Source organism: Lipotes vexillifer, unplaced genomic scaffold, assembly GCF_000442215.2.
Source record: "Lipotes vexillifer unplaced genomic scaffold, Lipotes_vexillifer_v1.1 scaffold587, whole genome shotgun sequence".
Taxonomy (NCBI): domain Eukaryota; kingdom Metazoa; phylum Chordata; class Mammalia; order Artiodactyla; family Lipotidae; genus Lipotes; species Lipotes vexillifer.
The window spans coordinates 104,539-129,079 of NW_006790779.1; the positions used below are offsets into that span (position 1 = coordinate 104,539).

The 24,541-nt window shown below is 44.4% G+C and overlaps 1 protein-coding gene across 1 annotated transcript in view; it reads left to right on the top strand.

The window, feature by feature from the left end:
- Positions 1 to 157: 157 nt before the first annotated feature.
- PTCHD1 (patched domain containing 1) overlaps positions 158 to 24,541 on the top strand; it is a 50,567-nt gene continuing 26,183 nt past the window's right edge. Inside the window, exon 1 of the mRNA XM_007463958.1 lies at positions 158 to 510. Coding sequence (XP_007464020.1) covers positions 160 to 510 — 351 coding nt within the window. The 5' untranslated portion in view covers positions 158 to 159. The remainder of the gene's footprint in view (positions 511 to 24,541) is intronic.

The window sequence follows — 24,541 nt, forward strand, 5'->3', positions numbered from 1 at the left end:
GGTGCCGCGGCTCCGGGAGAGCACCGGGTCTCGCCTCCGCCGCCGCCGCCGCCGTCGCCGCCGCCGCGGGCGCCACCACCGCCGCCGCCGCCGCCGCCGCCGCCCGAGCCCGTGCCGAGCGTGCGCCTCGCCCTCCTCCCGCGCCCGCTCTGCTCTAGGATGCTGCGGCAGGTTCTGCACAGGGGCTTGAGGACGTGTTTCTCCCGGCTTGGCCACTTCATTGCCAGTCACCCTGTCTTCTTCGCCTCGGCGCCGGTGCTCATCTCCATCCTGCTCGGCGCCAGCTTCAGCCGCTACCAGGTCGAGGAGAGCGTGGAGCACCTGCTGGCGCCCCAGCACAGCCTCGCCAAGATCGAGCGCAACCTCGTCAACAGCCTCTTCCCGGTCAACCGCTCCAAGCACCGGCTCTACTCGGACCTGCAGACCCCTGGGCGCTACGGCCGGGTCATCGTCACCTCCTTCCAGAAAGCCAACATGCTGGACCAGCATCACACCGACCTGATCTTAAAGGTGAGAGGGGGGCGGGCACGGGCAGCCTCTGCGGGCGCCGCTGCCGCGGTTGGGCTGGCTGAGCGCGGGGGTCCGGGCTGAGAGCGCCTCCTCTCCCATCGCAGGCGACTGCCGCAGGGGCTCTGCTGCACCGCGCGCCCCTCGAAGGCCGCCCGGAGCCTCCCAGCCTCCCGGGCGGGGAGCGTCCGGGTCCGGGCCCGGCCCTGCCCTGGCCGCCGTCGCCGCCACGCCGGCAGCCGCTGCAACAGTTGGGGCGGCGGCGGCTACGGTGCTGTGGTCGGCGCGCTTGTTTTGGTTGCAGTGGTCTTGGGGACGGGGAGGCTTTGGGGTAACTGGGCCAGAAGGAACCGAACTAGAGAAGACATTCTAGAAAGTCCTGCTACTTGAAAACAAAATACCATCTTGGGGGGATTCAGAGACCCCTCGCCCCTGTCCTCATTTCTTCTCCCTTCCTCTGACCCCGGAGTGTTTTGGAAAAGGCTGCTCGGAGGGGCTGTGAGCGGGATGGTAAAGAAAATGCCTCCCATCCACCAGAAAGAAGTGTGGTCCTGGAGAGAGGACAGGGGCTGCCCTGCTGCCCTGCTGCCCTCTTCCCCGGGCGAGGTAGCCATCTCTGACTTCTAGGGTGAGAGGGAACGTTTGTAATTCGCAGTTGTTTCATCTTTCAATAGTAGCTCCTCTCCTTTGAAATGCAAAAAGTTCTTTGGGAAATGAGGGATTCGACTGATGCACTTTCATTTGGGTGTATTTGGGCGTGAGGGTGAGGGGCAGAGCCAGAAGGGTGAGGACAGAAGCCAGGCTGTGTGGCCCTGAGAAGACCACAGGAAACCGAGCAGCTGGTTACAGGGTGACACTCAAAGAAACAGGGTGTGCTGTCAGCCTGAGGTGGGAATTTGATGTAAAAAGTGAGGTTAATGGTGATAACTTTCAGGAAGTTCCTAAGAAAAGCAGAGGAGTGAGGACTAGAGTTGGAAAAGTGGAGACCTTGGGAGAGAAAAGCAGAAATAGGTGAGAATGTTCCATCCAAGCCCTGGTGGGGATTCTGGGTCTTGTTTACTTAAGGTACTCCTCTGCGGAGGGCAGACAGGAGCCAGTCCCAGCTGGAGCCCTGGGGCGGAGGGATGGAAGGTGCTGGTTTTGTGTGGGTCTCTGGTCCAGATCCAGGATTGGAGGCTGGTTAGATTTCTAGTCTACTTATCCCACCGGGAGTCAGCCAGTGAACCTGGGGGACTCTTTCCTTCTCTTTTACTCTACAGGTAACCCCCTAGAGACAAGCGAATTTCCCCCCCTGTATTTGTTGGCATGTTATCAATCAGCAATTAGTAATGAGGGGAATCTGACTAGAGACTCAGTGGAATTAGGACCTTCCCACATTGGGTGGCTCGTGGTATTTTTAATGGTACACACATCATCACACATACTCGCCACAGAACCTTAGTAACATTAATCCCGAGTTGTTTGCTTTTTTCATGATTATGCTTCCAACATCAAAGTGGGTTTTTATTCCCCTGATACTCTAGTTACCATATTTTGACACACAGATAAATACTGCTCCAAATGCTTTCCCAAGAAAACATGTAGTAGTTTCATCATAGGCTTAAGGAAACTATAATTTAGCCAGTCCTGACATTTAGAAAGCTGCCCCATCTTTTGACAGATGATCTATTAAATGATGTTTCTCTTTGTTTTTTTGTTTTTTGTTTTTTGTTTTTTGAGGTGATGTTTCCACTGGCTGGTTTTTTGGGGTTTTTTTTCACCACTAACCGTCACGCCACTCTGACGGGCAGTCACCAGTTCTGTTCACTCTCAAGGTTAATGAGACATCAACAGGCACATCAGATGTCTTTTCAACTGGACTGTTTCTCTCCTATTTGATTTTGATCTGTTCAGGACAGAAAAGCGTATTAGAAGAGAAAGTTGGGACTGGAGAGCCAGGGAGGCTGGCTTTGCCTTCATATCTAAAGGGCAACTTTAAAGGACGGCGGTCTTGTGAGTGAATTGTTTTAAGAAATGGGATGTTTTTTCGTGTTCTAGGTTTCTGGGGAAGATCAAAACCAAGTGGCATAGTGGTCAGAACTCATTTCTAGCTGATGGGTCTCTGGTGAAAATGAATTCACAGAGCTTATGAAAACCCAGACTCATGAAACTGAGGGAACTGCCTTCAGTTTTATATATCCATCTTTTTCTTCTTATATCCAACGCCTATATTTGGTAGGTATGGACCTGGGGGACAGAAAAATGGACCCCCGGTAGTCATGGTACTGTAAAGTGTGGGAACAAGCACTTACTTTTTTCCTCTTTTTTTCTATTAGAGACATGAAAGATTTGGCCTTTACACAAGATGTTAGGAGTGAAAGAGTCACTGTTTCTGCCCTTACTGGTGTTATTCTGATACTTTGTTGCTGGCATCAGGGGTAGCACTGACAGTTAACATTGTACACAACACCAGCCAGCCCCTGTCTGTTTTATAACAGCACACTGGAAGTAAAGTGGACAAAGCATAGCCAGGGTTTGAGGCTTTCTCGTGCCCCACGACAAAAGTGAAGGAAGTTAACTTGCAGGGCTGTGTCACTCACTCCTGGTGCTCTGGGGTTGTACCTACTCAATGAAGGCGATCCTTCTTGCAATATTAGTCCAGCTACTTTCTGATCAAAAATAGACTGGGAAGGGATGATGACAAAAAATGAAAATCCAGCTTGTTTTTTTCAAAAACATAATTGAGAGTATCACAGAAAAAAATAATCCACCCTTGACAACCCCAGCTGATCTGCTTTGGAGGAGCTTTCTCAAATTCATGCAAGCGACACGATTGCCATACTCTGACCTCTGCAGCGTTAGAATCTCACCACAAACTATGAGACAGGTGACTCTCCCTAGCAATGGTTTCCTCTAAAGCCTACAGGGCAAAGATGTAATTTTGGGTGAAAGTAGGTGGGGCCTGATGGTACTGGCAAAGGATCAACCATTAATTTCTGAACCCCTTTAAATACATGTTGATCTTCAAAAGTCTTCATTTCACTAGAATATTAAATTTAACTCATTACTGTATTTTAACAAAAATCCATGATGTTCATCTCAGAGCAAATTTCAGAGTAGTGCCTCCCGAGCTTTTATGGATATGTTTCTTCCTGATCACCTAAAGTGAAGTGTAAGCAGGTCTTAGTTGATAACTGATCTGGCTGTGACCAAGTCAATACTTGATTTGTTCCATCTGTGTAAAGAACCAATTTAGCCCATTCCTTATAATAATGATATCACCTTTATAACAGCTTATAAGTTATAAGCATATAGTATGTTTAAATACATCAAACACCTAAGGGTAGGCAGGAGAAATGGTGTGATTCCATTTTACCGATGAGAAAACTGCGCCTTAGAAATTAACCGAATTATCTATAGAAAAAAAAGACAAGAACAGAACCAGGACTGTGACCCAGGGTTTTGACTCCCCGCCCAGTGCTCTTTTCACTATCATTTACTGCCTCCCATATGATAAACTACTTGAATGGTTTTAAATGTACATTTTTGGTATCCAAATGAGGTATATTCAACCAAAGTCTCATCCCCACCCTATACCGTTGTTCTAACAGTGGCAGTTGGATCATAAGGACATTCTCTCGACTGATGCTGCCTAGTGTCAATGGAAATCCACTTACACAAACTCTACGTGCCCAAAGTAAAGCATAAGATACTTGTAATTAGCAATATACAAAGACAGAAAGATAGACTATTTCACCGGAAAAAAACCTCTGGATGATTGAATGCAGCGATTTCCTGTTTCAGTGCTGTTCATTGGCCAGGTCCAGGTGAATTCAACTCCAATGCCTCACTCACACAGTCCCTGGCACATAGTAGGCCTTCAGTAAATATCTGTCCAAGGGACCTGCCCTAGTTTGCTCAGACATTTACGTGATGGGCAAAGAAAATTCCACAGAAACTACTCTGAAATGTATTTTCAAAGTGACATTTTTATGTGTACAACTTTATAGGCAGATTCTAAGGCTTCTCTTTTTCCAAGATACCACTCTCCCTTTCTCTTTTGCCAAGATCACCTCTGTAGTCATATCAAAACACTTTTCAGTTTTGCAATTGCATAGGGGCGTCTCCTTTGCATAACGTCCTCTTTTTCAGGGGGACCTCATAGGCTGTTTTATTCCAAACCAAGGGAAGGACACATACTCACTATGCAGACATTCTTCCTTTTACTGGGGAATCTCATTTTGTTCAAATATTGAGTTTCTACTTTATTTAAACTTTTCATGTTTAATTATATTAAGGAGAATTAAGTTGCAAAACGAGATTGATAGAATTTAACTTGGAATTATTTAATTCAAGCTTTCCACGAAGGGCAGCACAACAGCTAGCTCAGGGTCACAAAGACCTGATAGTTGGATCAAGATCCCAATTTTTCCAAATACCGTCTCAGCACTTTCAGTCATTATAGGAATCGCCGTTACGTCTTTCTCTACAGTCTAAGGATTGGCAAATTCCAGCCTATTTTTGAGCGTAGGAGTTTTTACATTTTTTAAAGATTGTAACAAAACAAAACAAAAACAAGGAAGAATATGAGACAGAGATGGTGTAAGACTCTCAAAGCCTAAAATATTTGCTCTTTGGTCCTTTACATAAAGAAGTTCCTATACTATATTCCAAAACCCCCTTACCGGGGCAATTTCAGGAAGTTAATGCTGTTAAATAATCTCTAAGGCAGTGGTTCTCAATCAGGGGCGACTGTGCCCTGCAGGGGACATTCAGCAATGGTTGGAGACATTTTAGCTCATCACAACCAGGGGTGAGTTGCTACTGGCATCTAGTGGGTGGAGGTCATGGATGCTCTTAAACATCCTCTGTGTGCAGGACAGCCCCATACAGCAAAGAATTATCTGGCCCCAAATACTGCTTGAAAGGGTTCATGTGTGTATTTCTTTTTGTTTTGCTAGGATTTTTTCATCTGCATTGATTATGTAAAATGAAAAAATGCCAAAGAGAAGTTCACATCCAAAAATCTTATAGAAGTTTGACTGGGGACAAATACTACAACCTGGGAGGAGATGCTCGCTTGGGCAATTGGCCAAAGACCAGATTTTCCAATGTAACCTTCCCCAAGATGCACTTATCTTGCTCTCCTAGAGCTCTGTCCTTTATGGTCTAAATCCCAATGTAGAGGAACCCAGGAAACTGAATACGGTCTAACTGCTTGAATGATAAAGCTGCTGAATTGCTGCTGGCCTTGGGACTTGTCAGAGTGCCCACTGCTGGCAGGCCTGACCCTCAGTCTGTAGCAGCCACCCACCAGGCCGGGCTTCTCCTGACAGTATGTAAGACCCCACTGTGAACAGCGACCTGCCGAGGAGACAGGAGGCCGTGCTCTGTTGCCTAGTCCAGCTGCTTTGCCTTTCTGAACATAAAATGACAGACGAAGAGCTTGCATCCAAAGGACAGGGGAATCAAAGACCCTTGGGTTTGGAAGGCACCTTAAAGGTCATCTCCGCAGACACTGGAATGTGCTCTTAGCATCTCAGGGTGCTTTGTCTGGTGACAGGTGCTATGATGCCTTGGGCAGTCCTGTCACTTCGATGAGTTATCCAGGTGGCATGTACTCTTAGAAAAGATTGAGGCCAGGCCTGAAAGGGCAGCATTCGTGCATCTGCTGGACCAGCCAGTTGCCTTTTGCACTTTATTTTTGCACTAGGAGCAAAGTAAGGAGAGGGTGAGATCTCGTTTCATTCTCCTTGCATTTCATGGGAGGTGCATCCAAACAATCCAAGTTCAATATCATTCTAGGGTTGTCTGACTTCTAAGCACATGTCATTTGTGTGACTAGTATCCTCCAGTGCCCACTCTGTTTGTCTCATTTAGATTTGGGGAGCAATCTTTTACTTGCCCATGTAGATAAGCATTTGGAACAAACTTTGGGTAAACTGCTAATTTAAACTGAAATTTAAATACAAAGCTGTAGTGTGAGAGGAAGCCCACCTTTTTAATGACTCAGAGTATCTTGACAGATGCCATGTTAGAGTTAGAGAAGGATTTTTTTTTTTTTTTTTTTTTAACGAACACAAAGACTGAACCTCTCAGGATTCACCAGACTTACAAACCTCATCCAACAGCTGAGCATTTAACCAGTGACTTCTTGTGATAACTAAGAGAAGGAGAAGTAAGCGAAAAGAAGTTATTTGTTTCCTACCTGAGAGGTTGCAGCATCCCTTGGCACGGGAGCTAGGGGATCTGATCAGCTCTGACTTTGTGGTATATGCCATCTGGTACCTGACTTTGGGGCTCAGTATGAGCCCCAAGTGATACCTGAGATAGGCTTGAAGCAGACCTTTGAAGTCACCTGCTTGGTAGCACATCACAGCAAGCAGGCCTGTCTGCCACACTGCCTGTGCTGCTGCCACATGCCCGGAAGGCCACAGAACTTCCGAGGTATTCTGCCAGACTGATTTAATGACCAGCAGGGGAGGTGAGTAATCTCTAACCTTTAAAAGACAAAAACAAAAAGGAAAATCAACACCAGTTGTTATTTCATGTGGGAAGCCCTGAATAATATGTCGCGCCTTCAACTTCCGAAGTCATATTTTGAACAAAAGAAGGCAGTGAGGGGACAGGGAAGTTATATTTATCTTCTTGCTCTCCAGGAAATCCTCTTGAGAATATTGTTTCTGGTATTTTGAAAGACCCCCCATTGTTAGGTCTTTTACTTTAGGTTTAACTTGTGGGCTTCAAGTACAGTCGAGATGAGGATTTGAGTGCAGGCAGTTACCTTGGGGCGTGATATCCAAAAACATCCAAAAACATCAGTAAGGAAGTGAGGACAGGAAACAGGGAGTAGCAGGAAGCCAGTCAAGGGAGTGTTCTCAAGCCAGTGTCCACTGTGGGCACCCCGGGCTCAGTCTCACTGGGGAGCTCTGGGAGACACTGGATAACCTCCATCCAAGTTATCCCAACTGTGGGTGAAGGACATGGATATTCTCCCAAGTCTCCAGCCATCATTAGTTGATCCGGCTGCAGCCCGGCACAGTAAATAAATCTCTGGCAATTCCAGATGCTGTATGTGTTCCCATAATCAGAATTGTTGTTTGTTGTTTTGTTGTTGTTGTTGTTGTTGTTGTTTTTGCGTTACGCGGGCCTCTCACTGTTGTGGCCTCTCCCGTTGCGGAGCACAGGCTCCGGACGCGCAGGCTCAGCGGCCATGGCTCACGGGCCCAGCCGCTCCGCGGCATGTGGGATCCTCCCGGACCGGGGCACGAACCCGTGTCCCCTGCATCGGCAGGCGGACTCTCAACCACTGTGCCACCAGGGAAGCCCCAGAATTGTTTTTTGTTGTTGTTTTATAAAAGCCACAGGCAAAGAGCTGCAGGTGCTCACGGTGAGCGGCCTTGACATGTAGAGGTGAGTGTGAGTGGAAAGAATACAGGTGGAACCCTGAGAGCCTCTGCACTAAGGGTCTTACACCCATCTAGAGACACACCTCTAGGAGTTTAGGGCCCACATTGCTAAGGGATGTTCATCCCTTCACTCAACAAGGTGACCATGACCCAGGCAAGAATGACCCAGCACAGCTGTTCAGTTATTCTTGAATTGGATAAGTAACTGCCATTTTCATTTTTGCCACTGGATGGTGGTAAAGATGATTCCAAGCTGGACCTGGACGCCACCCGGATTTGTGGTTTTTTATCAAGCCCTCACATTTGAGTGGCCTGTGTCCAGCCCCTCTTCCCTTCAGGAATACAGGAGGAGTCTGCAGGCCCCCCTTTCACAGCCCCCATCTTCACACATCTACCTGTGTTGCTCTCCCCCCCTAGAAATGCACTCGCTGCTTACTATGAGGTCAAACTCACGTGTCTCCTACTTTGTGAGGCCTTCCCAAATCCGTGGCTCCCTCCCTCCCTTAAATCTATCTGGCTTTCAGTTGTACCCACATTCTTTAATGCTTAACTAGATACTATTCTATAATTTGCTGTATTGTCATGTGATACTTTCTTTTAAGATCATAAAGCTCTTCAAGGGCAGGACCAATGTCTTATACTCCCACATCTCTCCTAGAAACTAGTATAATGTGGAATGTGCAGCAGGTGCTTAATAAATTGTTGCTGGTTGATGGCTTGTAGCATGGAAAACACGCTCTGCCTTCCCTATTCATTTATTTTGCTTGAATATAATTTTGCCGGGGAGCATGACCATGTGATTTCTTTAGATGTGTCTTCACTTCTCATCCTTGATAAATTTTGGTTTCAAACTTGATGATAAGCAATAAGCATCCATTCTTCCTTAGGATCTGTTGATACTTAACTTTATATGGGGAGAAACTCATATGAAGAAAAACCAAAACCAAACGCCTGACCACCTCTTTTGTTTCAAGTAGTTTGGAAAGGTGTAAATTGACCTCAATCTCCAGTGGTCCATTCCCATTTGGGAGGGCAGAGCACTCTGCAGTTCCCAGCAAGTACCGTCAAAGTCAGCTCTCCACTACACGTGTCCTTATGTACATGAAGTAAAGTCTCAAAACATTGGCCTAACCCATACTCAAATGTAAACATGAAACACATTTTTTTTTAAATCAAGGACGAGTGGTTTTCCCAGTTGTAGCATCAGTGTTCAAGAGATCACCATTCTGATGTCATTCAGCTTCGAATTTCTCAAGAGGGAGCCCAGGGTAACAAAGACTTGTTCTAAGAGGTGAACTTAAAAAATGATGCTGGTACAAAATCAGTGTATCTCTGGTGAGTTTAACAGAAACACTAGAACTGTTCATTTCTCAGCATTAAAGGGGAGATTCCTTTGCTCATTCTTCCATGGGCTCCACGAATTTGTCAAATACCATGGCTTTGTCAGTTCCTTCCAGTTGTCTCAGTAAAAACCGTATCTCTGCTATACAACTAGCATAAGTGCTCAAAAAAAAAAAATCTTCGTAATACTCAGTACCTTAATTTTTTGAGTTTTGCACTGTTGTCTCGTTTTTATTCTGGTTTTGGTACAGCATGTAGGCAAGTGGTCATACTGAGTAAACTGATTGCTCTTAGACTCTTTATGCCCACACATCACCTGGGCATCTCGGGAAAATACAGATTCTGATTCAGCCTGGGGTGGGACCTGCAATTCTGAATTACTAACAAGCTCTCAGATGATGGTGATGTTGCTGGTCAGTGGAGCACACTTTGAGTAGCAAGGCTCAGAACCTCATCTTCCTGCTTGACAGGGCTTTGCCCACAAAGGAAGCGTTCACTTCTTGTCCAGAAGTATCTCTGGAATGAAAAGCTCTGGGAGTCTGTGGGCTCCAGTTTCAAGGTTCTCTCACAGCCCAGCGTGCCAGAAAGGGATTCTCCAGCAATTCAGGTGAGCGAGTTGATAACTCTCCTCTGTCACTTAATTTACGTGACTACAGTGTTTCCCTGGGAAATCTTCCCCACATAAGTAGATCCACAAGCTCTTCAAAGGGAAGAGTGTGTCAGAATTGCCAGAGATCAGGAGAACCAGGCCAAGTGATAATAAAGCCCCTTGAAACTGCGAAATGTAAAATTTTGCTGACTGGGGGTTTTAGTCATTTAGGTCAGTGCATTTCTTCACCTTCCCTTGTCTAAAATTTCCTTTCATGGGGTTATAAAAGAAACCTACAATTATTTAGGATCAAAGAAAATTTCTCTACCTTCCTGGTTCTCTATGCCTAAACTCTTCAAACAAAACTAACCTCAGTTTAAGTGAAGATTAGCAATTTTTCTCAAATCTGAATATGTTTTGGAATTCCCTGGGAATTTTATTAATGTTCATATTCTGATTCAATAGGTCTGAGACAGCAGGCCTGAGCTTCCGCATTTCGAACAAGCTCCCAGGGCTACTGCTGCTACTGCTGGTCTGAGAACCACACTGACGCGATCAATGGATTGGTGGACCCAAAGAACTTTTGCATAATATATCCTGACTAATTAATGCCATTTAACTGCCTCCATACTCTAAAGCAGTGGTTCTCCACCTTGAGTAGGTATCCCCTGGAGGGCCTGTCTGAACACAGATTTCAGATCTCACCCCCAGAATTTCCAATTCTGTAGGTCTGGGGTGGGGCCTGAGAATGTGCATTTCAAACAGGTTCCCAAGGTGATGCTGTTCCCGCTGGTCTAGGGACCAAACTTTGAGAACCACTGCTATAAAGCATCCTAGTAATTAGCTGCCAGGACTAATTCTAAAACTGCAGTTTCTCTCTCTCTGTAGAAACCTGGACAACAGATACAGCAGGGTGAGAAAGTTATTTGTTCAGCCGTTAATTTTGAATGATGCTGTCATTCAAAGGAGACTACATAAGCCTGAACCTTTAAGTTTGCGGTTTAAGGCAAGCATATTGGACAGAGGGCCCTGCCCCTGCTGCCTGTCTCCAGGAGCTGGAGTTTAGGAGAAGGGGGCTGAGCAGAAGAAAGGACGCTCAGAGATGAGGCGGGGAGAGAGATAACGCCCCACTCCACGCACATGCAGTGTGGATGTTGTTACTACCATCAGTGTAATTACCAAAGCTTCCTTCCTTCCAAAGACTTCCCACACAGGGTCACCTGCCATTTGCCTTTGCAGAAACATAATTTACATCAGACCAGAAGGCACAGAAGGTACAAACAGGAGCGACATGTTGCGTTTCTGAGACAAGGACCCAGCTCTGTGGTTGCCAGAGGTGAAGCGTCCATGGGGAGGACCCTGGTAGCTAATGTTCAGTTTCAACTACTGACTGATGTCAGTTCTCTTAGAGCGGGGTAAAGCAGAACTGGAGTGAAGTTCAGTAAGTACTGATTTTGGCATAGTGGAATTAGCATTGTTTCAGAGCCCCAAAGTTCTGTGTTTGAGGCTGTGAACCATCGAAGTGTCCATGATAAGAGTCATTTATCCTTTCTGGGGTCTTCATTTCCTCACCCATAAAATGCGATCAGCAATATCATCATCGTGGTGTTGGAAGACAGAAGGAGATATAACGTGTGTAAGCAAACTTCGTAAAGTGCAGCATGCCTAAAGCCACACAAACCTCCCAATATCTGCACTGAGTGCACATGTGTTTGTCTGGGGCAAGAGAACAACCTCCTGGGGATTCCCAGGGGAGAGGACTAACCACCTTAGTCACTCAGTTGACACATTCCAAATCACCGTCTCCTTTTATAAAAAGCATCTGTACAGTCCGTGACTACCTTTTACTAACCAGAAGCTTTGTTGACGTGGCCTCATGCTCCCAGATGATGTAATATTACATCAGTCTATATTTTTACTTTGAATTACTCAAGGAGAATTTTAAAATAGCATATCTGATCACCCATCGTCTACACTTCTAAAGCCTTAGACCTACACTGTCCAATTCAAAAGCCACTAGCCACGTGCGGCTATCTGATTTAAATTTATATTAATTAAAATAAGAAATTCATTTCCTCACTTGCACTAGCCACTTTTCAAGTGCTCAGTAGCCCACACGTTCCTGTAATGGACAGGACCGATAACATTTTCATCATCAGAAAAGTTCTATCCGACAACACTGCTTTTCACAAAGAAATAACTGATGCATCATACAGCTTAACTAATAAGCAGAGGAATCAAGAGGGAAACACACATCTGGCTTCTAAAGCATCAGTAAAAAATTAACTCCACCAGATTGCCCCCAGGAAATACAGAAATAGATGAGCCAGGGCATGGCCCCCGGTGCCAGATGGCCTTGAAGTAGTATTTCAATCAGTAACAGAGTAAGGAGGAGCTTTCGGTTTCAGCTTCGACATGTAAAGAGCTTGGAAGTTGTCATCCCCATCCTTACAACAGGAAAAACCTAGACGAACTGAAAATCAATGATTTTTCTCGAGCGCATCAGAGAACTGAGGTCACAGGGCAAAGTGCCATCCCCAAATCCATAAAGGCATGGAAACGATCTGCTAACCTGAAGCACACGTCTCTGGTAGAAACATTTAAATGGTAATCTTGACGTACTGCTGGCAGGGAGTGGAACAAAAGTAATCCTCCTGAAGTTCACCTAGTCTTCTCCATAAAGAAGGGCTACTCTCCAGGGAAGAAGACTTTTGCCAGAGCACAATTCTGAAACTTTATCCTAGGTTCCTCCTTCCCACTGGAGCCCCCTTTAGCTTTTGTCTCACGTAAGTTGGGGATGCAGAGTCCACAGGTGTCAGGGCTTCGAGGAAATAGATTAGGAGTGCAGCAGCCAGGAAAGGGAGTAGGAGGCAGGGGAAGAAAACTATACCACTGGAGAAATATCTGTGAAGGTCATAGCCCCAAGGCACAGGCCCACTTAAAGACTGAGATTTCTTCAAAAGATTATATACCATTTACCCTCCCATCACCTTACCACCACACCAGCAGGGCTCCAATATAATAATAGTGGATTATAGCTGAAGAGCTGTAAGACACAGACTCTCTCTGAGGAGGAGTACTTAGGAAAGACAAAGTTAAGGGGAGAGATGAAAAGAATGACAATAGAGAAATTTGAAGCTTCTGGTACCTATAGCCACAACAAACATTAAATACATCCAAAGCCCTAGATTAACATAAGTCCTTCCTATAAAATTCTATTTACCCCAGTTCCTACTAACTGATACAACATGTCCAGCTTTGGGGAAAAAATTACAAGGCATGCAAAAAAGAAAAAAATATATAGTCTGAAGAGACAAAAGAAGCATGAGAACCATACTCAGATACAACACAGATGTCAGCATTATCACCCAAGAAATCTAAAGTAACTATGATTAATAGGTTGTTGACTTTAATGGAAAAAGTAGGCAACATCAAGAACAGATAGATAATGTTAGCAGAGAGATGGGAACTCTCCAGATAAATCAAAAGGAAATGCTAGAAATCAAAACTTGTAGCAGAAATGAAGAATGGTTTTGATGGACCATCATCAGTACACTCAACACAGCCCAGGAAAGAATCAGTGAGCTTAAATACCGGATGAAAGAAACTTCACATATCGAAACACAAAGAGACTAAAAGAGTGAAAACAACCCAGAACATCCACGAATTGTGGGACAATATCAAAATAACATAGCACGTAATTAAAATGTCAGAAGGAGAAGAGAGAATGCAACAGAAGAAATGTTTGAAATAATAATGGCCAAGAATTTTCTAAAATTAATGATAGACACCAAACTACAGATCCAGGTACCTCAGAGAACACCAAAGAGGACGAGTACCCATAAAAGCACACTTAGGCATATCATATTCAAACTACAGAAAACCAAAGACAGAGGAAATCTTGAAAGAAGACGGGATTGGGGTGGGGGAACGCCTTACATATAGAAACAAAGATAAGAACTACATTGGTCTTCTTATCAAAAACCACACAAGCAGGAATAGTGGAATTAAATGTTTAATGAGTTGAAAGGAAAAAAACTCAGCAACCTGAAATTCTATAATTCCACAAAATTATGCTTCAAAGTGAAGGAGATACAAAAACTTTCTCAGACCAAAAAAAAAAAAAAAAAAAACACTGATGGAATTCATTGCCTGCAGACCTGTTCTGCAAGAAATTCTCTTCAGCAGAAGGAAAATTACATAGATCAAAAACTCCGATCTATATAAAGAACAGTGTTAGAGAAGGAATAAATGAAGGTAAAGTCAAATCTTTTTAGCTTTCTTATTCTTAACTGATCAAAAGATAACTTTAAAGCAATAATAGTAACAATATATTGATTGACTATAACACATGGATAAGTAGAATGAATGTCAGCCATGTCACTAGGGACAGAAGGGAGGAATTGGAACTACTGCGTTACAACTGTACTACATATGAAGCATTACAGTATTATCTGAAGGTGAACTTAGATTAGGTATTGATATATATTGTAGGTGCTAGGGCAACCACTAAAATTTTTTTAGAAAAAGAACAAATGCAACAAATAGAGAATACTTACAACTATGGTAGATATTAATCCAACCATATCAATAGTTACTTAAAACATGAATGGTATAATGGTATATTCCAATTAAAAGGCAGTGACTATCAGAGTGGATCAAGAGAAAACAAGACCCAACTCTGTGTTGCCTACAAGGAACCCACTTTAAATATAAAGACTCAGATAGGTCAAAAATGAAGGGATAGAGAAAGATGCACCATGCTAACACTAAGCAAAAGAAAGCTATTATTAATTTAAGATATGGCTGACTTCAGAACAAGGAAAATTATCAGGAATAAAGAGGGGCATTACAAAATGATAAAAGGATTAATTCTCCAAGAAGACATAACAATCCTAAACATGTATACACCTAACAAACAGAGTATTAAAATACATGAGGCAAGAACTGATAGAACTGAAAGGAGAAATAGACAAACCCACTATTATAGCTAGAGACTTCAACATTCCTCTGTTAGTCATTGATAGAGCAAACAGGCGGAAAATCAGTAAGGATCTGGATGACATGGACAGAAGTAAGGGCCAGGATGTCTAATACTCTGGGGAGAGTCATGACCCAAATTTTATAACGACAGTTCTTATAGAAGTATAGAGGTTAAGTTGGAGAGGCAAGATATTGGAGAGGGGGAGATCCCCTCCTCCACCCAGGAGGCTTATGTAAGTTTGTAAGCAAGAGGCTTTGAGAAGAAAAGCTGCAGAAGGAGAAAAGATGGGGGCTAAATTAGACCACCATTTTCCAAAATGTGCTTTAGTAAAAATTTCCTGTGATGCGGCAAAGAAAATTGGCTTCTGTGACCAAATAACTTTGGGAAACAATGCATGTAGTAGCCCCATATTGAATGCACATTAGCATATCAAAGGCTTTTAAAAGCTCCTCTGTAAAGAAATCTATTTAACTCTATCCAGTTCAGCACTTCTGAAATTTATTTGATCATGAATACTTTTTACTTTTTTGATGACCCTTATTAACAACCCAAGGAACTAATGTGCTTCAGAATATAGACCGAAAATACTATCCCAAAAATAGGGAGGTGGTATCAATAGGATTTGAGGTTCCCTGGATCTGTGAGTAAACAAAGGGAAAAGGGTGAAGTCGGCTTAGAAGTTTCCCACCTGGATAAGTAGCAAGAGGAGAAGGATGTTAACCATAACAGGAAACGGGCGGAAGAACAAATTTGGAAGAAAAGATTCAGCTGTTGGATATATGCCAATTGAAATATTGCCATAATATGTATTTGCAAATCATCAGGAGGCAGATGGAAATTCAGATATGGAGTTTGGAAGAGAGGTGAGCCATTGATGTGAACTGGGGATTGGTCAGCATAAAAATGACAAGCCAAACCATGGAGATGGAACTCATTGCCCAAGAAGAGTTTATGAATGTGACAAGATCAGAAGTGCCAGAGAGAGAATCTTGAGTAGCATCAAATTTACGAGGTAGGTAAAGGTAGAGAAGTCGGTTAGATAGACCCTGGAAAACCAGGTAGAGAGGTAGGACGAGAGGAGAAAATTGTGTCATGGAATTCATCATGGGAGAGAGGGAGGGTTTTGGTCAAACCACACATATCGAGCACCTTTGTTTGCCAGGCACACAATCAAGGATGCAGCAGTGAAGAAACCATGCCCATGCCTTAATGGAACCTATTGGATTCCCACGAAAATCTCAAAAATGCCTAACCATCTTAGATATGTTTAAAGTACTATTTTGACTTAACTGTGTGTATCTGCTGAGAGTTCAAAAAAATGAGGACTGAAAAGTAGTCATTGGATTTACCTGCTTAGAAGCCATTGTGGACTTTTGGTTGAGTGCTGGGATACAGTCCAGAATGGAGTGGTTTGAGAAGTGAGTGGGAGGTGAGGAAATGAAGTTAGCAAGCGTGAATCACTCTTTCAAGTGTAGTTGGAGACAGCATATGTAAAGAGCTTCTTAAAGAAGGGGAGCTATGGCAGAAGTTGGAAGGGAAGCAGGGTCAATGAGGCCTTTTTTAATATGGGAAAGACATAAGCCTCTTTCAAAGCTCATGGGAAGGAACTAGTAGAAAAAGTTTGAGGACATGGGAGAAGAGAGGATAAACAGTACTAGGAGGAAGGGAAGGAAACGAAAGCCAGAACCCAATGGAAGCAACTGATCTTAGAGAGAGGAAGGGTCATGGCCTTGATTTTCACAGGAGGGGGAGGATAGAAACGAATGGATGTTGGTATTTTTAGAGATGTGGTGGCAGCAAGTTGAGGGTAATTTCCCTCTGATGGCTTGGGGTTTTCTCTGCAAGATAGAAAACAAGGTCAGTAGCTGAAAGTCTTGTCAAATGCTGAAGGAAGTGAGCGTCTGTCGTTATAATATCTACGGGCTTGGAGGCTAATTGACAAGGGAATGAAGAGACTAGGTGGTAAACTGGAAACAATCTCTCTGGAATTTGGGTATGAAAGTGAAGAGACAGTCTCTTCCTCCCTTTTGTCTCAAGATGGGCAAAAGTATAGAGAAGAAATTAAAATGGAAGTGAGAGGCAAGCTGAGAGAGCTCACACTGGCTACATTTACATTTTAGAAGAATATGGATTACGTAGAAGCAAGGATTTCTTAACTCCAAGAGTTGTTTGGCATCTGAATGGCTCATCAGAGGAGACTGAAATGACCTAGAATGGTTCAGAGAGAGGTTGGGATGGTGTGATCTCCAAGGGTAACATGGCCTTAGAATTCCATCACGTGTCTCAGTGGTCCTCAATCCTGGCTACATGGTAGAATCCCTGGAGGAATTCAAACATACCACGCCTAGGTCTCACACCCATAGATTCTCATTCCACTGGTCTGACAACAGGGTGGCCCATTCCAAATGTGGTCCTCACACTGGCAGCAGCAGCAACAGCAGCATCCCCTGGGACCTTATTAGGACAGCAGACTCCACCCAGGCTCCATCCAGACTCCACCCAGACCTACAAGATCTGAATCTGTATTGTTACAAGATCCCCAATTGATCTGTGTACATATTAAAGTCTGAGAAATGCTGGACTAAAGCATGGCCTAGAGCAGGGCCAGTCATGGGTACTTTTTAAAACTCCCCCAGGAAATTCTAATGTGCAACCAGACTTGAGAACCACTGCTATGTAGAAAAAGAGATCCTTTTGAAACCGTATTAATTAAGCTCACGTGACAAAATGTCATAGTATTACACACACACACACACACACACACACACACACACACACACACAAAGAGTGCACGTAGAAACCGGTGAAATCCAAACAAGGCCTGTAGTTGAGTTAATAGGATTGTACCAAGTCAGTTTCATGCTTTTTATCATGTACTGTGGTTATATATGATATTATCATTAGGGGGAAGCTGAGTGATAGACACATGGGAACTCTGAACTGTATGTACAACTTCTTGTGAGTCTTAAATTACTTTAAAATAAAAAGTTAAAAAGAAAACATTTTAAGCTAAGAGAACGCCTGCCTAGGATAAGGAGCAGCTGTTGTCCATCATCATCTAAGACATAAACGGGCTCCATCATTCATTCGGAGTGGAGCCATTGGAGGATTTAAAGCAGAGGGATGACAGGTTTGGATTTGTGTTCTAGAAAAATAAATCTGGTGGCAGTTTGGAGGATTGACTAAAAGCAGAAAAGATGAGTTAGGAACCTGTTTCTGTCATCCAGATGGATTATAAGGGCTAGAACCAAATCAGGAGCAATGGAAATGGAGCACGAGAGGATGGATTTGAGAGATTCTGGAGGTAGAATCCACAGGATGTGATGAGTGATTCAAGGATTCGTCAACCTTGGCTGTGTGTGGAGGCCCCTGGGAAGTTTTTTCAAATACAGATACCTGAGCCCTTGCCAAGGGATTCTGATTTAAAGGTGTGAGGGGGAGCCCAGGCATCTGAGTTTGTAGAGTTCCACAGGTGGTTCACATGGGCAGGGTTGAGAGCAGCTGGCTCCGACTGAGGAGGCGGGAAGTGCAGGGGAAACCTCACAGGTTTTCAGTCCAGTCGTGCTGGAACCACAGAGGATGACGAGGAGGCAGCAGAGAGGCAGCCAGGATAAATTAGGGAGGTAGCCCTTCCTCTTCCATTTGTTTTATGTTGAGTAAAACTGTAAGACTCTGAGTTAAAACATGTAAAGCCATTATCCTTGCAACCTAGCTGTCTTCCCATGGCTTGTCTGAACATATATTTTTTAAATGAAAATAAAACCTTTGTTCGTTTGTGCCATCCAAACATAACTTCAGCTTATTTAAAAACAACCACAGGGACTTCCCTGATGGCACAGTGGTTGAGGGTCCATGCAGGGGACACGGGTTCGAGCCCTGGTCCGGGAAGATCCCACGTGCCGCGGAGCAACTAAGCCCACGCGCCACAACTACTGAGCCTGCGCTCCAGAGCCCGCGCGCCACAGCTACTGAGCCCACGAACCACAACTACTGAAGCCGACGCACCTGGAGCCCGTGCTCCACAACAAGAGAAGCCACCCCAATGAGAAGCCCGTGCACCGCAATGAAGAGTAGCCCCCGCTCGCCACAACTAGAGAAAGCCCGCGCGCAGCAAGAGAGACCCAATGCAGCCACAAATATATAAATAAATAAATGTATTAAAAAATAAAAACGATGACGGCAGAAATTAATACAACATTGTAAATCAACTATACTTCAATTAAAAAAAAAAAAACCAACGACAACAGCAACTTTCTGTTAACCCCAAATTTTGAAGGATTTATACAAACAAATCTTCAGGAGGCTAGGCTAAATGCTTTGAGAACAAGGTGAAATTTCTTGTTTTTAATGCCGTTGGCCCCTCTGCATATTCTGGAAGCCCCTCCCAACCTTTCTCCCAAATCCACGCAGATGCTGTTCCCGTTTTCCTCTGAACAAGTCTTTCCTTTGGGGTTGCTGAGGCTGCTTTCTGGAATCCATCCAAAAGCTTGCTCCTGCCCGCCCCCTGCCCTCACCGCCACCACCACATCTCCTGGGTCACCAGGCCAGCAGGCGCAACGGAGCCTCCGCAGTCAGTGCTCACTGCTAATAAGCCCCCGGATTCCATAGAAGGGCTTCTGGGGCCGTGAACCATGCCCTCAGAGCTTCAAGTCAGAAGTAGCCGATGGCTAGAGGTTTATCTTTTTCAGGGTGACCCGCGCCAATGCCACCAGTCTCCAGCTCGTAAAAACAATCTGGGGTTTCCCCACTGAGAGCTGCTTGCTGCCTACTGGGATCTCTCTTCATAAAGCTGTGTGCAAAGCACCATGAAGATGTTTCCATCTCAAAATGGTCTGTTCTTTAGCATTTCTGTTTTCCCCATTAAAGACATTTTTGACCCTTTTTTAACTTCAAAAGAGAAGTTACAAAGCTCACTGATATCCATTATAATAGTGCAGAAGCACCTCATAACATATAATAAGCACATTACAGAGTGTAACAATGATTTAAGTGGTTAATGTGAGATGGGAAACACTAAGGTGACATTTACAGGGATACTTCTGTGTTTATGTCTCAGCTTTCTACTAGCTATGTTATTTACAAGGTAACAGAGTGATGCCGAGGCTCATCCATTTCTTAAATGAACCCCAACTAACTTTGAGATCTACAGGCTGGTTTATATTGATTCTGATAAAGCTACTTCCGCATGGAAAAGGGGAGAGGAAATAACAGACTCAGAATTTTAAAATCTCCTTATTCCAAATTCCAATGTCCTATTCTTTCTAGAACTGCCTATATTAATAACTGCCTGTGTATTCCCTTGAGAGCTGGGCTGGAAAAGCATTACAGTGCTGATTTGTTTTGTGTTTAAACTGTCACAGCATCTTTACTTTTAGACATAAAAGTGCATATACTCATTGTAGCAATCATCATTCCACACGTGTTCTGGTACCTCTTGCTTGTCTGTTGGCCTTTCTGTTTGTTTTGCTTTCCCCCCCACCCCACCCCCCGAGTATTTGAGAACTACCTAGTTCTTTTGCTTGATCACTTCTCAATATTTAACCAGGCTTTAGGCCATGCAAGTGGAAGCTGTTTAAAGCATGCTGGTGATGCCAAGGCGATTTGGGCAAGAGTGTGTTGGCTCGTCCAGAACGTTTCTGTCTAAAGTACTGTGTGCCTGCACTGTGCTGGGAGTGGGGATATAACAAAGAATAAGGCTCCGAGAGCTGAAAGAAGATGTCCTTATAATATGGCAGGTGGTGAGACAGATGTGTCCACACGCAGGGGACCAGAGAGGACCTTGTCTGCATTTCCAGGGCAGGCTTCCTGGAGGGGGTGATGCCTGAGCTGAGTCCATCGCTCCTCACAAGTCCAAACTCCCGGAAGGGAGGGCCGGGGACCACAACTAGGCTGCTCACTCGGCAGCCCTTTCCAAAGCAGCCTCACTTTCTTATTAGTTCTGCTCTGCAGCGGCTTCTCCCCCTAAACAGAGAACATGGCTCTAAAACGTGCCCTGCAGATCCTTCCTGCCTCACATCAAATAAGGCACTGCAAAATGACATGCTTAGGAAACCTTGCCATCGTGCCTCCCACAAAAAGAGAAATGCTGCTTCTCACAAAGAATAAAGCCCTCACATCATGAGACAGGCGGTAGCTTTATGACAAGACACCACTAGACAGCCAGGAAGAATGTGGGATTTCTAGGCATTAAAACCATCATGTGCCTCATGACTAGAAGCTCACAGGTGATTCTGATTGAGATGGGGAGAGGCTCCAACATTTACTAAGAACCTGTGATGTGTTCCTCCGCCAGGCACTCCATCTACTTTTTCCCATTCAGAAACCAACAGCACTCTAGAGAGTAAGCCCATTTTGATGATGTGGAAACTGAAGCTCAAGAAGGGGATATGCTCAATGTTACCAGGTAGCCACCAGCTTGGCTGGATATGATCACAAGTCTGTGTGGCCCCAATGTCAGGCTCTTTTCAGCATGCCAGGCTGCCTCTGGAGCTCTTCTTTTTGGCTTTCTTTACAAGCCAGCCCCACTTGTCTTGAACTTACATATTCTCTTAAAAATCAATAAAGAAAAGACCCAACAACCCAGTAACCAAAGGGACAAACAGCTTGGACAGGCACTTTGGAAAAGAGGATAGCCAGATGGCTAATGAGCATATGCAAAGGTGCTAAGCTTCAGGCATCATGGAAATGCACATTAAACCAAAATGACGTACCGGTACACACCCATCAGAATGGTAAAAAATTTAAAGACTGATAATACCAAGTGTTGCCGAGGATATGGGGGCAGCTGGGACCCCCATACATTGATGGCGGGAATGTAAAATTGTACAATCACTTTGGAAAACTTAAACCAAATATATGCCTACTCTCTGATTCTGAAATTCCACTCCTGGCCTCTGTACCCAGTGGTATGCTGAGACTGGCTCCCACTGGCTCCTGAAAGCTGATTGGGCACATCTCTTCCTAACCCACATCCCCTTGGTAGCTTGACATTGGTCATGGTGGCGGTATTTACAAATCGTACAAGTCAGAGCTATTTTTGTTAGAGAACTTACTGTTACACATTTACCAACACACCACTGCACATACCTGAGAGAAATGAGTACAGATGTCCACAAAAGGACTTGTACAAGAATGCCCATCGCGGTTTTACTGATAACCACCCAAAACGTCCACCGATAAGAGAATGAAAAAATACACTGTGGTATATTCATGCAATGAAATACTATGCAGCAAGAATTAAAATACAAGCTGTAGATAAACACAACTGGGATGAATCTCAGAGGCCATGGGCTGAGTAAAAGAAGGCAGACACAAAAGAGTACAGCTGACCTTTGAACAACACAGGGGTTAGGGATGCCGACCCTCCGCACGATTGAAAATCCATATATAACTTTACAGTTTGGCCCCCCAGATTCGTGGTTCTACATCCACAGATCATGTAGTACTGTAGAATATACTTACTGAAAAAAACCCGAATGTAAGTGGACCCACACAGTTCCAACCTGTGTTGTTCAAGGGTCAGCTATACATACTGCATGATTCCATTTATTGCAAACTCAAGAATAAGCAAAGCTAATCATTGTTGATTGAAGACAGAATAACCTTCCCCTGGGGGCTGTAGGGGTACTGACCAGAAAGGACACAAGGGGGTCTTCTGGGTGCAGTAGATGTTCTGTGTCTTGATCCAGGCCATGTTTATATAGGTACGTACATATAAAATTCATTGAGCTGTACACTTAAGATTTGTGCACTTTCCTATATACATGTTATACCTCAATAATGAACACTGTACACACATACACATTCTATTCAGTGACCCTGTTAATAAGGCGGAAGCTTTAGACCACCATCCCAGCAGAGCATCCACCAGTGGTGAGTACCGACATGAAGAAAAGCAGTCTGAATCTTGGCAGGCAAATCAGCTCAGTTTTACTGACATCTGACACACCACCATCATGGAGACTTTCAACACCTGTACTGGCAGCATATACTCCCTGGGCACATCACTGCCTGGGAAGGAATCCAGTGAACACATCAGCTGTCTCTCCCACACACCTACCACCATAACAGCAGAAATCCAGAGATGTAAAGATAGGGACTCTCATCCAACATGGGTGACATTCCAGCACTTGCTGTCAACAGAGAACACTGAAGCCTGAGACCTTACCTGCTGAGATGTTCCAGAAGCATGCGAAGAGGCTGCTAACTGTGTCTCTGAGCGGTTTTTGTTTTTGTTTTCAAATAAAGGAAAGCCAAAGAAATGCCTGCTTCCTTTACCATCAGCAAGAAAGATGAGAGATCATGTCATCTCATAGTTCGTTCCTGGCAGGATGTAGGCCTAATCCTTTCTCGAGGGGTTACCGTGCATTCTTGTCAACAATATACCTTGGACCCAACATGTGATTAGCTATAAACCTTAATGAAGAGAATGGACTCTGCCCCAAATGAGGGAGAAGCGCTGTTGGTAGCATCCGGACATTTACATTCATGAATATATCAGAGCCACTTGAGAAATATTTGCCGCATACCTACTGCATGCAAGTTGGCAACATCAAAGAAATGTGTCCACCATCAAAAGACAATATGAAGAGAAGCTCAAAAGATCATAAATTTACTCCCTAAGGGTTGAGTTTTGACATAACCATTACTTGAATACACAAGAAACTGGGGGGTTGGTTTTAGAATGCTTTAGTATTTTGAGGATACTAGGAAACTCTAATTCCAGAGGCTTTGAGTGTTATTAGACATCTTAGTTTGGGTTTCCCCAGAAGCAGACCTTAAAAGAAGAAATCAAGTAAAGGTAGTTTATTTGGGAGTTGAAGGGCAACCAGAAGGGATGCAGGGCAGTGAGACAAAGGGGAAGGAGCCTCAAAGGGTATGTGATGAAGCAGACCAAGGCTGTGGGCAACTAGAGCACAACCCCCTGGGGAAGCTCTGGGAACCAGTTTAAAACACACTCACCCATAAGTAATCCCACCCATGGGGAGGGAGCTGGGTATTTCTATGCCAACTCCCGTCTGTCATTGCTTGAGGTCTGCTCCCAGGGGATGTTAATTCCCCAGAACTTTTGGCCTGCCAGGCAGATGGCAAAGTGGGCTCTCTGACAAAGAGGGGTGGGTACTGGGATTCAAGGTTAGGTAGGTATGTTCTCAAGAGCTAAGGGCTGGAGGATATGAACAAGGTGCCAACCACGTCTGCTACAGAGAAACTTGAAGCAAGTGGCCAAGAACTTCTGCACTTGTATATGGTCTATGACTGCACTTTACAATCATACACACAGAAAAGTGAAAGGCCACACATCGGCTAGACCTGCACATCTATAAACATGCAGTTGATAGACGACACATTAAGACCCAAACCTAGGAAATGCAGTTCAAGTGTTTAATCAGTACTGCAGATTTAAAAGTTGTCATCAGCTTCTACTACCTGACTTAACTCCCTGGGCTAAGCTGTCCAAATCTGTAAAAAGGCAGGGACATCAACCTTCTGCCTCCTTCACGCCAGTATGACTACTCACTATGGTTCAGATCTTCATTTCACCAATGAACTAGTTACTGCATTAATATTTTAGTCCAGTTCCCCACCTCCACTCTCCAGTTTTCCCATTCCAGCTACCATGTTGCAGACAGAGTGATCTTCCTAAGACACAGTTCTGATCACCTCATTCTCTGTTTGAAACCCTTCACTGGCTCCCAGGTGCCGACAGGACAAAGCCTGTCTTCCAGGTTCAGC